We start from the raw sequence: 15,171 nt of genomic DNA on the forward strand, positions 1-15,171 counted from the left end.
CACGGTGCCTTCACGCAAGGCAAGAAGGCGGCGGCCGAGGCGGATGGATGCCTGGTTGCCAGTAGGCTTGCATGGTGGCCGGCAACAGCAGGACTGCACCTGCCGGCCCCGTCCAACGGCGGGAACTTGGGACGCAGCCTCCTCCTCCATCCAGCTGGGCAGGGCAGGTGGTGAGCGAGGCAAGGCAGGTGCGGTCCCGCGGTTGCGGCCTCTCCCCGGCGTCCAGGAAGGTCCTGTCTCGCCTGGGCACTCGGGGCCGGACCCATGCCATGCCATGCCATGCCTGCCATGCCACGCCCATTGGATTCGTGATTGCCTCACTACCTAGTGGTTCACAGTCAGACGCGCAGAGGCACAAACCACCCCGGTCTTCGACGAGCTCCTGCGAGTGCGAGTGCAACGGCTCGTGCCCCGTGAGCCGCCTCGTCCTCCACCACCACCAATGCAGGTTGGGGCCGCAGGCGACATGGGCCGGGCAGGCAGTCGCTCCTCAAAACCGTCGTCGTCATCAAGACGGCCAGGCAATCAATGGTCAGGATGGGAGGGGCTGGGCTTGCTGGGGCTTCAACCTTGCCCGTCAGGACACATTCATGGCTGGCTCCAGCACCAGCACCAGCACCAGCACCAGACCAGGCAGTGTGCATGGTTCCGTTGGCGGACGCCTGGATCCTCAGCGCCTCCTCCGACGACCTACCCAGCACACCCGGACTCTGACGAGTTAGGCGGGGTGCAGTGCAGTGGCCCGTCGCAGTCATGCCCAGCGAAGCGAAGAGAGTGCGCGTGTGAGTATGCCGCACGGCTCGCACAGCCTGAAAGGGGGCTGGTACCCAGTGGTGCGGTCGATCATGGGTGCTTGGTAGGTTAGTACTACTAGCTAGCTTGGGAACCTTTAGCATGCTCAGGTACGTAGTAGGTAGGTAGAGTCTTGCGTCGCGCACACTTGCTAACTTTGGGTACGGAGCAAATGCGCGGAGAGGTACTGTAGTACTTGGTGTGAGCTGCTGCAAATGCCCATGCCCCCATCCGGGCACCATAGGCTTGACGTGACAGGGTACCAAGCAGAGGCCGAGACGGGCAGCCCGCCGCCAGCGAGTGGCGCCCGGATGCACCATGGCAGGGATAACACGCCAGGGGACGGTAGGTACACAAAGTGTGTGCTCCGTCCTTGGTCGTGCTGTGTGGACAGGATTGCCGCGGAGGGGCCTTGCAGGGGGCTTGGACGAGGAGCTTTCGTTGGCGGCGCAGTCTAGGCTGGCGGTGACTGCTCGACTCCATTCAGAGAGCATGTTGTCGGAGCCTAATGAGCGTTGGTTTCCGGAACTCCTTCACCTCACTTGCCTCCGTGGTGGTGGAGTGGCACGCATCGTCAGCCAAGGGTCACCGCCACGCTTTGCCCGTTGCTGCAACACTCATCCGTTACCGTCGTCACAGACCCTCGAGGCACCCCAAGAAATCTTTTTCCCGGGGCCCGCGCGCCTGCTCTGTGGTTCGATGAGTGGAGGCGACTCGTCGCATATCCGCCGGCCGCGTTTCGGGGCTACGAGGCTGTGGCCGAACAACAATCTGGTTTGGATAGTACCTACGTCGCTCTGATCCGTTGGAAACGTACGTACGCATTCGCCCCAATCCCGAATCCATGGGCGATCTGCTTGGCGGGCACTAAATTTTGAGAGACCACTTCTGCCCCTCCGTCATGGATTCATGGACGTGCGTGCCTTTTACGAGACCCGATAACGTGAACGAGGTCACAGTTGACGGGCAGTGACGGGGCGCGAGAACGTAGGGATTGAGTCCATGTCGGTCCCTCGTGCCACCCTCGCCCTGGACTCGTTGTCTTGCCAGGCACAAAACAGTCGGGCGAAAGTCAGATCCAGTCGACGTCGCGACCAGCACACGTCTCTGCTGGAACTTGCCCGGCAGGATCGCAAGCCATTGCCCGCCGGGGTCGGCAGGCGGCTGACATCTGACATTCGCTCGTCCCTTCTTGGCGTCGCCAAACTCGTGTGTTGGCCGTTTCGTCGGCCCTGCACCGCTACCAGCAATAGTATGCACGCGTTAGGGGCGCGTGTGAAGAGAGAGATAGATCAGTGGGTGGTGGCAAGCGCATCCTTAGGACAAGCCCATTCAAAGTCGCCCAGCTCGCATTCGTGTCGTGGAGGCAGGAGGCAGCCATGGCTGCGACATATCGACTTGGCCGATGCTTGGCCAGGGCGGACGCCGGTCGCTTTCAATGTCACTGCTACAGCCGTGTTGGGGCGAACCCCACACGACACCAGCAGGTGCCATAAAGTACGGATCTGCGGAGTGCACGAGTAGGTATGGAAGGTACTTTGTGAGAGACGCCACTGGCGCGGTGGAGGACAATTCCGGGCACGCTCCACGTCGAGGCTGATCTCGCGGTCTGTTTGTTGTCTTGTGGTGGCAAGCCAGTGCTCCATCGTGGTGAGCCAGCACAATACTGTCTCGATGATCTGATGCAGTCACTGAGCCGCTCGTGCTTTGCTCCAGCAGGGCTCCAGCAAGGGGGGGAATGGGGGACCGTCCAGCCGTCCTTGCGCGGCTGGGTTCCCACCACGGGCGATACCTACACAAATGAAGCCGCCTGTCGCAGGCGTGGACAGGGGGACGTCCAGGCATGCAGTCTGGCGGCGCGGTGTCGATGGAAGTAGACGGGAGAACGGCTAATCTGAGCAGCCAACGTGCTGGGTCGATGCGGAGAACAAGCCCAGCCAGAGCCAGCCACGGGGCGGGCGGCGGTCGTGGCGGAGGATTGCCCGATGGATGGCTGCGGGCAGGCGCGGACCAGGCCTTGCTTGTTGCACCACAGACGGCAAGAGGATGGAGGCATCAATGATGAAGGAGGCATGGCATGGCATGGCATGGAGACGGAGGAAATGGGCGAGATGGGTGGTGATGGAGACTGCAACAAAGCAGCCACACTACCGAACCACGGAAGGACCGCTCGCCCAACCTGACGGACTGGAGCCTCGCCTCCAAGCGTCCAAGCCCCCAAACCCCAAGGAAGCCTCCCCTAAGCCCCCTATGGCACAGTGACCCGGGCCCTCCCTGCGCTAGATAAGGTACTAGGTACTAACCTCACTCACCCGACTCACTTGGTCGGGTGTGGGAGGTGAGAGGTACGTACCGCACGGTACCGGGGCGGACGGCAATGAGCAACAGAGTGATGATGGATCGGCTTTCCATCCATCCCGTCCTCCAGCAGCGGGCGCCCCTACTAGACTGTGTGCCAACAGCGTCAGTGTGACCATCCCACGCCTGGCGAGCTGGCCAGCCCGCAATGGGTTGCGCCTCCGCTTTGTGGCGACTCATGCGACAGTGCAGGCAGGTGCGTGCCCACTAGTAGCGGCAAGCGCAGGGGACGAGAAGCTACCTACCTGCCTGAAGTACCTGTCGTCGATGAGTGCAGCGTGACGACCCTGCTGGAGATTGGGTGCTGCCGTGTGCGCTAGCGAAAAGGGAGCGACGGGCGCTGTACTTTGAGAAGCCGCAATCTCGCCCCGCGCCCTCCGTACTGGGCCGTACCTCCTGCATGCTGGCAACGAAAACACCGTTGTCCTGCCCTGCATGTAGCTGTTGCGCATTCGTGAACGACGGATGTCTGCGCCTAGAGACACACTGGCGCGTTTTGAGTTCCCCGTTCTCGCCGGGATGGTGCATTAGTACTACGTTGTCCCGCCTGAGCAAGGCTGCCTTCAACGAGGCTCCTGCTACTGTGCTGCTGCGCTCGTTCCTTGGCCATTCAAGCCAGGCAGGCCGGCGCCATTCAGCCCCAGAACTTTGAACTTGCCTCTGAGGTCGCCGGCTGTTGCCGCCGCCCATTGCCCCCCCGGCGGCGGTACCGGGCACGTATACCCTCCACCCACGTACGGACCTACTTCGTAGGTGTAGTTAAGTCGCGGCCAGGACCTTGCGGATCTACCTTGCTCTGGTTCGGCGAACGAGCAAGTACTGACGTGGTGAGCCTTTGGTCCCACCTGCCTTCACAGAGGTACGTACCCGTAGTACTTCGTGCTGGCGAGGCGCCAACATGGCAAAGCAGTTGCACCTGTGACTTTTCTTTGAGCAACCTGACTTCCCGGTGGCAGGCTCGCACCCACCTCCGCCTCCCATGCAACACCAATACTGCGCGGCGCGGTGCGCTCTGTGAACAGCCTCCCTCCTCCGCCAACCGCGAGGGCCAAAAAGCAAAGTGCCGCCCTCTGTTTGTTGCCTCTGCCCCTCGACACGATGGGCTGCGAGCAACAGGCCAGGACCCTCTGGTGCGCCATCAACACAGCTCCATGCACCAGTAACGTGCCAGCCGCACGCCCTGTTCCACCCGGCTTGTGAGCAGAGTCCTCCGTCTAGGAGAAACAAAGCGGAAACGCATCGAGCCAGCGGATTCTTAGACGAGACAGTCTTCGCATCGGGTCGAGGGGCTTGTTCGTCAAGAAACCTTGGTTCGCGCAAGCTCGGTGGAGCCGTCCGCGCCGGTGCCCGCCGCCCCCAGCTCATGGAGAAAGAGACGCACGAAATGCAAATTCTGACGCCTGGCCGGTCTACTAGGTCAGTCAGACAGCGGAAACGATATTGATCTTCCGTCGCAAGACCAAGGGGACCATGACGACGACACCGATGATGAAGGGGGTTGCCCTTTGGCGGGGTGTGGGCCTGGTCTGTCTAGTCCAGCCAGCTGCAAATCCCGACCACGCCAATACCAGAGGCCCTCCCTCTTGCCTTGCTCGCTGATGATGGGTTGCTGGTTAGGCCGGTTGGAGACCGCCTCAGCAGAGGGGGATATAGATACGCCCGGCGTGCTTGTCCCATCCTGGCGGCTCAGGGGGATGTGGAGATCAGATCACCGAGACGCCAGGGTCTTTGTATCGAAAATGTCGAGGCTGCGCACGACTCTGCGGACAAGTTAGCCTCTCCCGGCGCCATCACGCCCTTGTTGCCGAGCCTGACGAGTGGCATCTCGTGGTGAGGCACGCCTCGTCGGTACGGGCTAGAGCAGCCAGGACGAGCAACAGGCTTGCAGCCATGCAGCCGGGTCCAAACTCTCGAGAGTCGACCTTTCTTTCCCCGCCGCCGCCGACGCCGCCGCCGCTGCTGCTCGCCGCCTTGTCCTCCGTGTCTCGTGTGGGGCCACCCTCGAGCCGACAAACCTCGAGGCCCCCCCCCAACCCAAGGACGGGGCCCGACGGAAGGGGCCCCGGCTGCTGCTCACGACTTGCAGCTTCCCGACCGACATCCGCTCACGCCCCTTCGGGTATACCACCCCCTGGACAAGTCCCTGTTGTCGGCATGGTCGGCCTGAGACTGGCTGGCCCTCCTCCTGGCCCGGATACATAGACGCCAGCGTGTGTCCGATTCTTCTTCATCCCTTCCATCTTCCAACAGGGTTGCCTCATGGATGGGCTGATGGGGACCTACGCGCCAGGGTTGCTCTGCTGTGGGCCATATGCTTTTTCTTCTCCCCTTCCTTCCCCCACTTTCACTGGCGAGCGTCCGCTGCCGCCCTTGTCCCAACCCGTGCTGGCGGAAGCGCCTTGGTCCCAGCGGTTCAGGCCTGCCTGGCCGGGATCGAGGCCCCTGCCCTTGTGCCCCCTCCCTGAGGCGAGGCTCCCGCCGCGCGCTCGCTCGCTCGGCCTTGGGCGCAGTCGACCAACAGCGTGCATCCAGATTCGGGAGCGTTGCATGACACAGCACGGCGGCGCATGGCTTTGACCTCGGTATCTCTGGGCAATCACATCCGTCATCCTGCAGCACCTTGTCGACAGGCATGGTCTACGGAAGGCCGGAGCAGAGAGGGACAAATTTGACTTGGGAGTGTGCGCGAGTGCGAAGCAACGCGGGAATGATGATCGCAAAAATGGCCGGGAACAGCGTCGGCCGGCAATGACCGCCACGAACTGTTGCGCCAGCGAGGCGTCTCGCAGAGCTCCACTGCGACCGTACTGGCGGCCATGGGGAACTGCTACTAGTAGTTGTAGTAGTAGACCGATGAGCATGGCAAGCCAGGCGCCCTGGCGTCCGGCGGCGAGAATGCATGCTGGCGAGAGCAAGTATGTACGTACAGTACAGCACTCGCCCAAGCATCTTTCTCCGAACCGGCTGCACGAAACGTGGTGCTGGCACTTTCTCGATCCCCAGCGATGGCACCCTCCTACTTTTTCTTGCCCGCGCTATTGTCTCTCGGCACGGGGCCCCCTTGGAGGATGGTGCCCACTGCTCCTTTTCCAGGCTGGAATCCGTCCGATGAGACACCCCTGCCGTGACCCCGTACGGGCGTTTGTGCGTATGCACGGAGGAGGATGACGCACCGCGTTCTGCGTCCACACCCCTTCTCCAGGCCCAGGATGCCACACGACACACTAAACACCGCACACCCTCCGCGGTCGCCAGCGGATGCTCAGAGTGCCACCGACCACCCTAGTCTGGTGGGCAGCGATGGGGTCGTGGAGGACAAACGCGATGTGCGGATGCTGGATTCAGTACGGCACTGTACGTACCCCTTGATGCTTTGGGCTTACAGTAATGCAACCCGTACGTTTGGTCCAGCGCCAAAACCAAGTCAAGTCCATCATGTCGCTTATTGCCCTGTGTCTTGCTGGCCCACACTCTAAGTCGTGGGTGTGAATTCGTCCGGGGACTACGCACGAGTACTGACACAACTGGCTCGACTTATCCTTCCATCTGAAAGCCGACCGTCCTTTGATGGATGGGGCTTGCGGCGTGTCCATCCTTCCCAAGCCCACCTCAGTCGTCTCCCTTGGTCGGGACCACGGGCGGCCTGGGTTCACATACCACGATCTTCCTACATAACCCAATGCCATCCTCACCCATCCTCCCACCGCCAACAACATGCACTCTTGAGTGACTTGACAACAAGACAAAGTCCACGACCTTTGCTTTGACTCAAGACAACGGCAACTGACCAACCTTGTTTACCTTCAACGGCACCTCGACGGCAGGTGCACAACCACCATCATGATGTACCCGGCATATGGGGTACATACCCCGGAGATGCTGCCGCCATCCTATGGGCAGTCAGGTTTCCTCGACCACGTATCAACACAGATGGCCATCTCCCAGGTGGCTCGAAGATTCTCAAGGGGCTCGGGCGGGCAACGGCCAGGGCCTGCCATGCGGGTCGTGAAGCCCAAGAGCGCCAGCAACAGCCCGGGATCTACATCTGTGCAAAGCCGGAGGAGGACGATGATGGGTGACGCCTTTGCCCCGCGGCGGCAGCAACAGCAACAGCAACAGCAACAACAACAACAACAACACAACATCAACTACATCTCGATGCCCACGGACACCGATATGGGCTCGGCTCATGGGTCAACGGGTCGCCCGCTCAGCTGGCATCCTTCGACATATATACACGCCCAGCAGCAGCAACAACAGCCGTATCAGCAACCGACGAGTTATCCTTTTCCCACCCCGAGCATCTATGCAGACGCCCATGATCTGTACTCAACACAGGCCCATTTCTCCCCTACGATGGCCTCGTACTCCAACAACACATCACCTGCTTCCAGCTTCTCGCCGCTGCCGCTTTTCCCCACCGGCGAGACTCGTGGCCAGTATCTTCGCACCGATGGCTGGGAGCTCTCACAGCGGACGACACCATTCTACGAACCGTCAACCGGCAACATGGGCATGCCGGAGTCCCTCCCAGCCTTGGAGCATGTGCCGACTCAATCAAAGACGGCCGTCAATGGCGGGCTGGACTGGAACACCTTCGTTTCTCAGGGTTTCAACAGCACATCTCCTCCCACGCCGGAGACTTTTCCCCAAGCCACACTATCCCAGCCGGCCGTCTCTGGACGGCCGGACGCGTGCCAGGGCCTCGACGAGGACGAGGACGAGGGCGAGATTTTGGTCGGCATGGGACTTTATGATACGCCAGACAAGTTTGATGAAGACCCCCAGCTCAACAACTACCGTTCAACAGTCTCTTCGCTGCTGGGGTCGACGTATCGACCCCAGGAGCCGCGAGGCAAGGGGTTGAAGCTGGAGGAGACATGGGAGCCGCCCAAGTCTGACGACGGCGAGGGTGAGGAGGATGAGGACGAAGACGAAGACGCCCAAGGGCAGAACAGCAAGACTGCTACTTGAAGCGAGCCAGCCGCTGTCGTATTTGGGACTCGCGGCGCTTCTACAAATTTATTTAACGGCATCGGGCAGCGCAGTCAGGGAGATGCGCTTGGAGCGGGGTTTTTTTTATAGTCAACTCGCTCGTTGTGTTTACTCTGGGACGAGTGCCAACAACAAACCGAGAATATCTGGTCTTGGGCGTTGGGAATTGCATTGAGGAGTTGGAGAAGGTCACACAGGCGTATCTCAACGAGAGCGACCATGAAGCAAAGGATAATACCCCCCGCGCCCCCTGTATCATAGAGAGTAGAAACAGGTGAAAGGAAGGGCTCTCGGCCCGCGTTACAGTAACATGACGATGGTACTACTGAGCACAAGAGCCCGTACGTTCGTTTGTATCATTGTACGTAGATGAGATGTTTGATGGAGCTGTGCTTGTCGCGCTGAGTGACGACGCAACGGGCGCACCCCCCCCCCCCTTCTTAAGGGGGAGTGTTGATGGGTGGATACGTGCAAGGAAGAATCATTGAAGGAGAGAAAGCAGAGCCTCCATGGCAACCCCTGTCGGACATGTGTCGCCTGTGGGCCCGTGCAGGTATTGGGGAGCTACGCGCGTTGCGGATTGGCCGGACGGCGGGCGGCCCCTCCCCGCCCGTTCCTCCAGCGCCTCCATCCCTCCAAGCTGGGAGCCGGCTCCAGCGATTCGGAGGGTACGTACCGTAGGTAGGTACCTGAGCCAGGTACCGGGGGGGAAAAGGCAGTTGGTTGGCTGGCTGGCTGGTTGGTTGGTCGGGCGGCGGCCGGACTTGCAGGGACGTGAGGTCCATCCATGACTCTGGGCAGCTCCAAGGCAGGCCAGGTCAGGTCCTACCTAGGATGCTAGCTAGATACTCAGGCAGGCAGGGCTCTCCATTCTCTCCAGGGGCCAGGGCTGCCCGCTTGCCGTGTGCTGCCGCACGGCCGGCGGCGGCGGCGATGGCGGTGCCGTATCCCCCCCTTGCAACTCACGCAGCGGGCAGGAGCCACCGACTGGATGGGAAACAGGAGTTTAGTACGGAGTACGGAGTACTGTTGCGAAGACAAGGTGGGAACCTACTGGAAAGCCCAGAGTTCCAGTGGAGACACGACGCCGGGTGCCATCCCCTGGCCTTCCATCCATGCCAGCCAGCTACCTGCTAGGTATAGCAGGCAGTCAGTCCAGGTCCTAGTGGTAGGTACCAGGCTGTTCGCCAGGCTCGGCTCGCCCAGGAAGAGCACCAAAAAGGGAACCAACACTCATCGAAGTCACTCAGTTCACCGCACACTCCCACGGTCCACCACCCACGCCACCCCCCCTTCCCCCCCCTTCCCTCCATGCCATGTCCTCCCCTCCCCTCCCCACTCCCGTCATGGCGGGCGGGCGGGCGGGCAGGAGTGCACGGGCCAGCTTGCGTGAGGGAGGTTTGCTGCGCGAGCGAGCGAGCGACGGAACAACGGCGAACGGGCTTTTTGTGGTCTTTTCCAGGACTGGGGAGGAGGGGGGAGGGAGTGTGTGGATCATGACGGACGGGCCCAGGCAGGCCAGGCCCCACGGGTCGGACGTGGGCGCTGTGCCGCACGCAGAGCAGGCTCACCTCACCAGCCACCCGGCCAGGCGAGGTGGCTCAGCGCAGGCGAGCTCCCTCTACTTTTTACTTTTTTTTATGGCGACCGCTGCTGGCCCCAGGAGTAAATGTGCTCGTGGAGTTGAGCTGGCCTGGCTGGGCTGGACTGGCCTGGGGGACCAATTGATGACATGTTGCGCCACAAGGCGCCCCTCGCCCCCCGCCGCCGCCGCCCGCTTCGCCTATCCCTCCATCGTAACAAAATTCTTCCTCAAACATCGAGCGCGTATTCTCTTCACCTCCATCGCCGCTGCCGCCCCGCCACCAGTCGCCCGAGGCGCTTGACAAAAGGAGAAGCAGGAAAAGGAAAAAGAAGAAGAAGGAAATAAAAAGTGCCAGGACCCTCTCAACGCGTGGGCGGTGGAGCGTGGAGCGTGGGCCGTGGCACCGTGTGCCAGAGCGTCACCGCCATCAATCATTCTTTCAATCTCCACCGCAAGAGCTAAAAAAGTGCATCACGGGCTGGGCTGGCGCTTGCACCCATATCCCGCGTGCTAATAAGGCGGTTATTATTGTTCCTTCGTACGTACGTGCTCCGTCCAGTATCGACTACCAGGTGGACGGAGAGGGTCCTCGTACCCGGGGCGTCGGCTCTTGACCAAGACCCCGAACCGGCTTGCGATCCTCGCTCATTCTCCTACGGCTGTTCCTTCTTTCCTGCGCCTTCCCCTGGGCCCTCCCTCCTCCTCCACTTTGTTAGACGATCGTGCGGGCCTCGCCAAAGTTTCTACCGCCGTTCCGGAAGCCCGCCGGCCCTTTTCGTCTCCCCTGAACTCCTACGACTACTACTACTGTATTGTGCCGGTTTCCCAACAGTCTCTTCCGCCCACACACCCCACCTCACCACCGCCGGCCGCCGCTCCCCCTTTGGGTCATTGTATTCTACTACTATTCCCAGGGACCAGCGGGGGACGGACCTGGCGGCGTGTCGCGCGGATGGTGCGGTACGTGTTCAACCCCTGGCGGGACCGCGACGAGCTGTTGCTGGTCAGGCGCCAGTTTTACGGCGATGAGGCGCAGTCAGGGGCAGCTACAGCAGGAACGCCGCTGTCGACCGGTGGCAGCGGTGGCGAGGGCGAGAAGTCGACGACGATGACGACGACGACGTTGACGGGGGACAAGACGAGCGACCAGCCGAGCCGGACGCCCGCGGCTCGCCGGCGAGATGAGCAGCAGAAGGCGGTTGCGCGCGTGTCCATGTGGATGGCGCGCCAGCACTGCCCGCACATGGTCGAGTCGACAGCTCTCCTCACGGCCGCCATGCTGAGCGATGAGGAGGTGGCCGGGGTCGAGGGCACCAGCGGGTGGTCGACGTACGCCGTGCGGGCGACGTACGCGGCTGCATTCAGCAGGTGAGTCTGAGAGGCCACGCGACGCCTAGATCCCGAGGGGGGGGGGGTTCTTCCGTCCCTCGACGCTCAAGCATCATGGGCACGATTCTGACCATGGCCACTTGGTTCCGTAGGTTCGTCACGGGGCTGCTCGACGGCCACCAGGACAAGCAGCGCAAGCAGAGCATGTACGCCATCGCCAAGAAGATTGGCCTGCCGGCGACGTTTGTCGAGCTGCGGCACCAGTCGACGCACGAGCAGCTGCCCTCGCTCGCCAAGCTGCGTTCCATGGCCAGGAAGGCGCTGGCGTGGATATGGGACTACTTTTGGAAGAACCTGTCGGCCGAGGACGGCGCCAGCGGAACCACCGGCGCCCGCCGTGCTGATTCGTGTCGCGATGCTGTGCTGCTTTACCTGCGTGGCGGCGGAGGTGGGAGCGACAGCGACGAGGAGGCTCGCACGGCGAGGGTGGTGAGGGAGCTGGGGAAATGGGACACCGAGCGCGTGCTGGCAGCCATTGCCGAGCTGCAGCGGACGCTCCCGGGGAATCAGGTCTATCTGAGGTGCATGAAGCTGTCCGGGGAGGTCAAGCGGGCACAAGACGAGAAGGCCGCGGCGGATCAGAAGGCGGGCGACCCCGAGCCGGACGCGACGGCCGAGGGTGATGACAGCTCGGCCGAGACGACGTTGGGCTGGTCTTTGTACGAGGGCCTATGGAAGCCAAAGCCTATTGGCGTGGTATGAGGGCTTATGGTCATGGTTGTTTTTGCAGTTGCTCGCAATGATACCCCAATTCGTGACGTCGCCGCATGTTGTTGGTTGGCTTCTCAGTGGTTTGGTTATGGTGACTGAAGTCTCTGGAGTCTGCGAATCAGAGTGCCGTTGTTTCACTGTTAGTAATTAGGCATCACGTGCGGGGGGGCTCACTCACCATAACGTCACTCCTCGGGAGGAGCCGCAGGAGCTGTCGGCTTCCAATGCGAGCTGGACAGACCCCCTCTCTCATCGTGCAGCACCACATGAACCGCCTCATACCCCGCCGGCCGCTTCTCAAGCAGATATCTGGGTTTCAAGCTGCTTCGGTGCGTGTCGAGCTTGAGCTGACGGCGCCCTGGGCTGGTACTGACGAACATTCCCGAACCAACCAGCTCGTGACGACTCGCGCCATGCATATCCAGTCGATCCCCATGTGTAAGCGTCATGTTGCAACGTTGCCGGTTCTTGCAGCGAAGTCTCCAGGTTCTTGCGCGTGCTTCTGACATATAGGGCATGTACAGGGGTGGGGAGCAGCAACAACTACGCGTACCTGGTTGTCGACGACAAGTCCAAGGATGCCGTCATCATCGATCCGGCGAACCCGCCAGAGTGCGTGCCTCCCCCCCCGCGTGTGTGATGCCGAGACGGCAGGCGGGCGAGGGCGGGCACAATGCTGACGGACGGAATGGCCCCCTAGAGTCGCGCCGGTCCTTAAGGACGCGATCCAGGCCGGCAAGATCAACCTGACGGCCATTGTCAACACGCACCAGTCAGTATACGGGGCGCCGGGCGGCGTGCGTGCGGGAGGCGTTTCGACGCAGCAGTGACAGTATCTCTCTAACAACGTGAGGCAGCCATTGGGACCACGCCGGCGGAAATAAGAAGCTGGTAAGTCCGTATTTCATTTTCACGCCTCCCGGCCGTGTTGAACCGCTCAGGTGAACGTTCGGGGGAAGAGGCTGACGAGATGGGGGGCGCGGGGGGAAAACAGCTGGCCGAGCTGGGCACACCCAATCTCGACATCATTGGCGGCAAGGACTGCGAGGGCGTGACGAGGACGCCCAAGCACGGCGAGACGTTCAAGCTCGGCGGGATCTCGGTGCAGCCGGTGCACACGCCGTGCCACACGCAGGACAGCATCTGCTTCTTTATGGAGGATGACACGGGCAAGGCCGTCTTCACGGGCGACACGCTCTTTGTCAGCGGTACGTTGCTGCGGATGGAGCGAGCCTGCAGGGCTCTCCCAGACACACACTCTCTCTATGTAGAATGACATTGCTAACGGAGCGAAGGCTGCGGCAAGTTCTTCGAGGGCTCCGCCGCCGAGATGCACGAGGCGCTGAACAAGCGTCTCGGTGCGCTTCCGGATGACACGGTCGTATATGTAAGTTGGCATGCAGTGACAAACACATGTCTGGTGTGTGCGTGGGAGAGGAAGGGAGACGGCAGACAGACAGACCGCTGACGACCGACGGCTTTGATGCCGCCCGCATGCGCAGCCGGGCCACGAGTACACAAAGTCCAACGTCAAGTTTGCCATCTCCGTCGACCAGGGCGAGGCGGTGAAGAAGCTGCACGACTTTGCCGAGAACAACAAGGAGACGACGGGCAAGTTTACCATTGGCGACGAAAAGGTCCGTTGCTCTCCTCCTCCCTAAACCAGGCCTGGCTCACGGCATGAGCTGCCTTTCTTTTTTCGGTGGATGAGGCTGACATGAGGGGACCAACAGAAGCATAATCTGTTTATGCGCGTTGAGGTCAGTTGCCTTTGTTTCTTTTGCTACGTTGTTGTTGGACTGGATTGAGTGACTGATGACGGTGCTCCTACAGGACCCTCAGATGCAGAAGGCGACGGGCGCGACGGACCCGGTGGACGTCATGGGCAAGCTGCGGGAGATGAAGAACAACTTCAAGTGAGGCACCGGTATCCTCTCGCGTGGCCCCTCACTTGTGGCCGGGCCGTTGACTGTGCTGTCTGCCGCAGGCCACCCGGGTCACGCATGTGATGAGCTGGCGCAGGGTGGGATGATCCTGGCCAGTTCGTTACGGCACAGACGGGCTTTGTTGCCCTTACGAACCATGGTGCTCTGTCCTTTGTACGAAAGGTGAGACCCAGTTGTACTTTCCACAGCACGTAAGTAGCACATTGTACAGAGACAGTGGTGGTGTACTCCAACAGGTCATCACAAATCAAAACGAAAGGGCACCGGAAGAGAAGCTACCAAGTATCTACGGGCGAAATCACGATACGTGTGCATGTCTCCATGGGCCGCTAGGCACCCCGTCAGGACTGACAAGAGGGCACCAAGCAAGCGACCGCGCTGGAACAGGCCAGAGCGCCCCCGGCTTTTAGCCAAAGTGCGGGTAGCCTGCTGTTTGAAGGGTTTGCTCTCGCTTCACTGTCCACACTTGCGCGCTCTGGGGGATGTGGAGGCGGCAAGCTCTAGCAAATTTTGAAGCGGTTGTTGTTTTGGTTCCGGTGCGTCCTTTCTTGTCCTCCTGCTCCTTTTCTTCGTTTCACGCGTGTTGTAGTAGGTAGGTCGGTGTGTGTGTGTGTGTGTGTCTGGCGTGGACACTGGGCGACGACGAGTATGCATGCTGGCGGCAAATGACAGCACCGGCAGGCGGGATGCGTGTGAGCAACGCGACGCTCACACGCTGCGTGGCGCGCTCTCCTGACTTCAGGAGGAGGCTCAACGCGTGGTGCACCCTCGCCTGCTTGCTTGCTCGCCGCAGGCGCCCGCAGAGTAGCAGCAGACACACACATTTACCCGCCGCCCGTGCCGTGCCATGCCATGCCATGCCATCGCCTGCCCGTTCCGATGTTTCCCGAATCAGCTCGAGCAACGAACGGGACGGGTCGTTGTAGCAGGCGGGCCGTCATTATCATCATCGCCGCCGCCAAGCACCGGCCGTTCATGCCGTCGTCGTGTCGTGGAATGGCAAATCTGCAGGGGAGCAAGCAGGGCGAAGGAAGCTCGTCATTGCCAGTAACGACGTCGGGGCGACGTGGTGGTCATTGTCACCGTCAGGGCGGGCCGTGTTACGGTGGTGTCCATGGGGATGAATGAATGGACGGAGGACGATTGGGGAGGGACTGTGTGGAAGGGACCGAAAAATTGTATGCACGGGAGAAAATTTTGTGAGAGATGCTGGTGTGGGGGGGATGAGCACTTATATGGAGTGGACAGCTGCCCGCAGCAGAGCCACCGAACGCGCTACGACTGTGGGTCGGCCGTCAGGGCGCACCCCACCTGTCGGGCGGGTAGGGGGGAGCAGCGTCCACCATCACCGTCGCTCGGCCTCACACATCTATCATGCGTGGAAAGAGCTCTTCT

At 61.2% G+C, this 15,171-nt stretch overlaps 5 protein-coding genes across 5 annotated transcripts; 4 read left to right on the forward strand and 1 right to left on the reverse strand.

Annotated features, from left to right (window-relative positions):
* Positions 1 to 2,084: 2,084 nt before the first annotated feature.
* On the reverse strand, positions 2,085 to 2,438 carry JDV02_005258 (uncharacterized protein; the record flags this gene model as incomplete). Its single annotated transcript, XM_047986537.1, has 1 exon — positions 2,085 to 2,438. The coding sequence occupies one exon, from the start codon at positions 2,436 to 2,438 to the stop codon at positions 2,085 to 2,087; it is 354 nt and encodes a 117-aa protein (XP_047842519.1).
* A 2,602-nt stretch (positions 2,439 to 5,040) lies between these two features.
* On the forward strand, positions 5,041 to 5,352 carry JDV02_005259 (uncharacterized protein; the record flags this gene model as incomplete). Its single annotated transcript, XM_047986538.1, has 1 exon — positions 5,041 to 5,352. One exon carries the CDS (start codon positions 5,041 to 5,043, stop codon positions 5,350 to 5,352), a length of 312 nt encoding a protein of 103 aa, XP_047842520.1.
* Positions 5,353 to 6,990: 1,638 nt separating this feature from the next.
* Positions 6,991 to 8,124, forward strand: JDV02_005260 (uncharacterized protein; the record flags this gene model as incomplete). The annotated part of the gene is made up of 1 exon (XM_047986539.1): positions 6,991 to 8,124. One exon carries the CDS (start codon positions 6,991 to 6,993, stop codon positions 8,122 to 8,124), a length of 1,134 nt encoding a protein of 377 aa, XP_047842521.1.
* A 1,785-nt stretch (positions 8,125 to 9,909) lies between these two features.
* On the forward strand, positions 9,910 to 11,885 carry GLO2_1 (Hydroxyacylglutathione hydrolase). Its single transcript, XM_047986540.1, has 2 exons — positions 9,910 to 11,098; positions 11,212 to 11,885. The coding sequence occupies exons 1-2, from the start codon at positions 10,683 to 10,685 to the stop codon at positions 11,819 to 11,821; spliced, it is 1,026 nt and encodes a 341-aa protein (XP_047842522.1). The 5' UTR covers positions 9,910 to 10,682; the 3' UTR covers positions 11,822 to 11,885.
* A 169-nt stretch (positions 11,886 to 12,054) lies between these two features.
* On the forward strand, positions 12,055 to 13,750 carry GLO2_2 (Hydroxyacylglutathione hydrolase; the record flags this gene model as incomplete). Its single annotated transcript, XM_047986541.1, has 10 exons — positions 12,055 to 12,159; positions 12,226 to 12,268; positions 12,355 to 12,442; positions 12,531 to 12,602; positions 12,688 to 12,721; positions 12,825 to 13,038; positions 13,126 to 13,217; positions 13,333 to 13,467; positions 13,564 to 13,590; positions 13,664 to 13,750. The coding sequence occupies 10 exons, from the start codon at positions 12,055 to 12,057 to the stop codon at positions 13,748 to 13,750; spliced, it is 897 nt and encodes a 298-aa protein (XP_047842523.1).
* Between the last annotated feature and the right edge of the window lie 1,421 nt (positions 13,751 to 15,171).

This window comes from Purpureocillium takamizusanense, chromosome 4 (assembly GCF_022605165.1).
Source record: "Purpureocillium takamizusanense chromosome 4, complete sequence".
NCBI lineage: Eukaryota > Fungi > Ascomycota > Sordariomycetes > Hypocreales > Ophiocordycipitaceae > Purpureocillium > Purpureocillium takamizusanense.

Coding starts and splice junctions, on each gene's coding strand:
- GLO2_1 (XM_047986540.1), top strand. CDS start 10,683: ATGGTGCGGTACGTGTTCAACCCCTGGCGGGACCGCGACGAGCTGTTG. Junction 11,099..11,211: donor TACGCGGCTGCATTCAGCAG/GTGAGTCTGAGA, acceptor TTGGTTCCGTAG/GTTCGTCACGGGGCTGCTCG.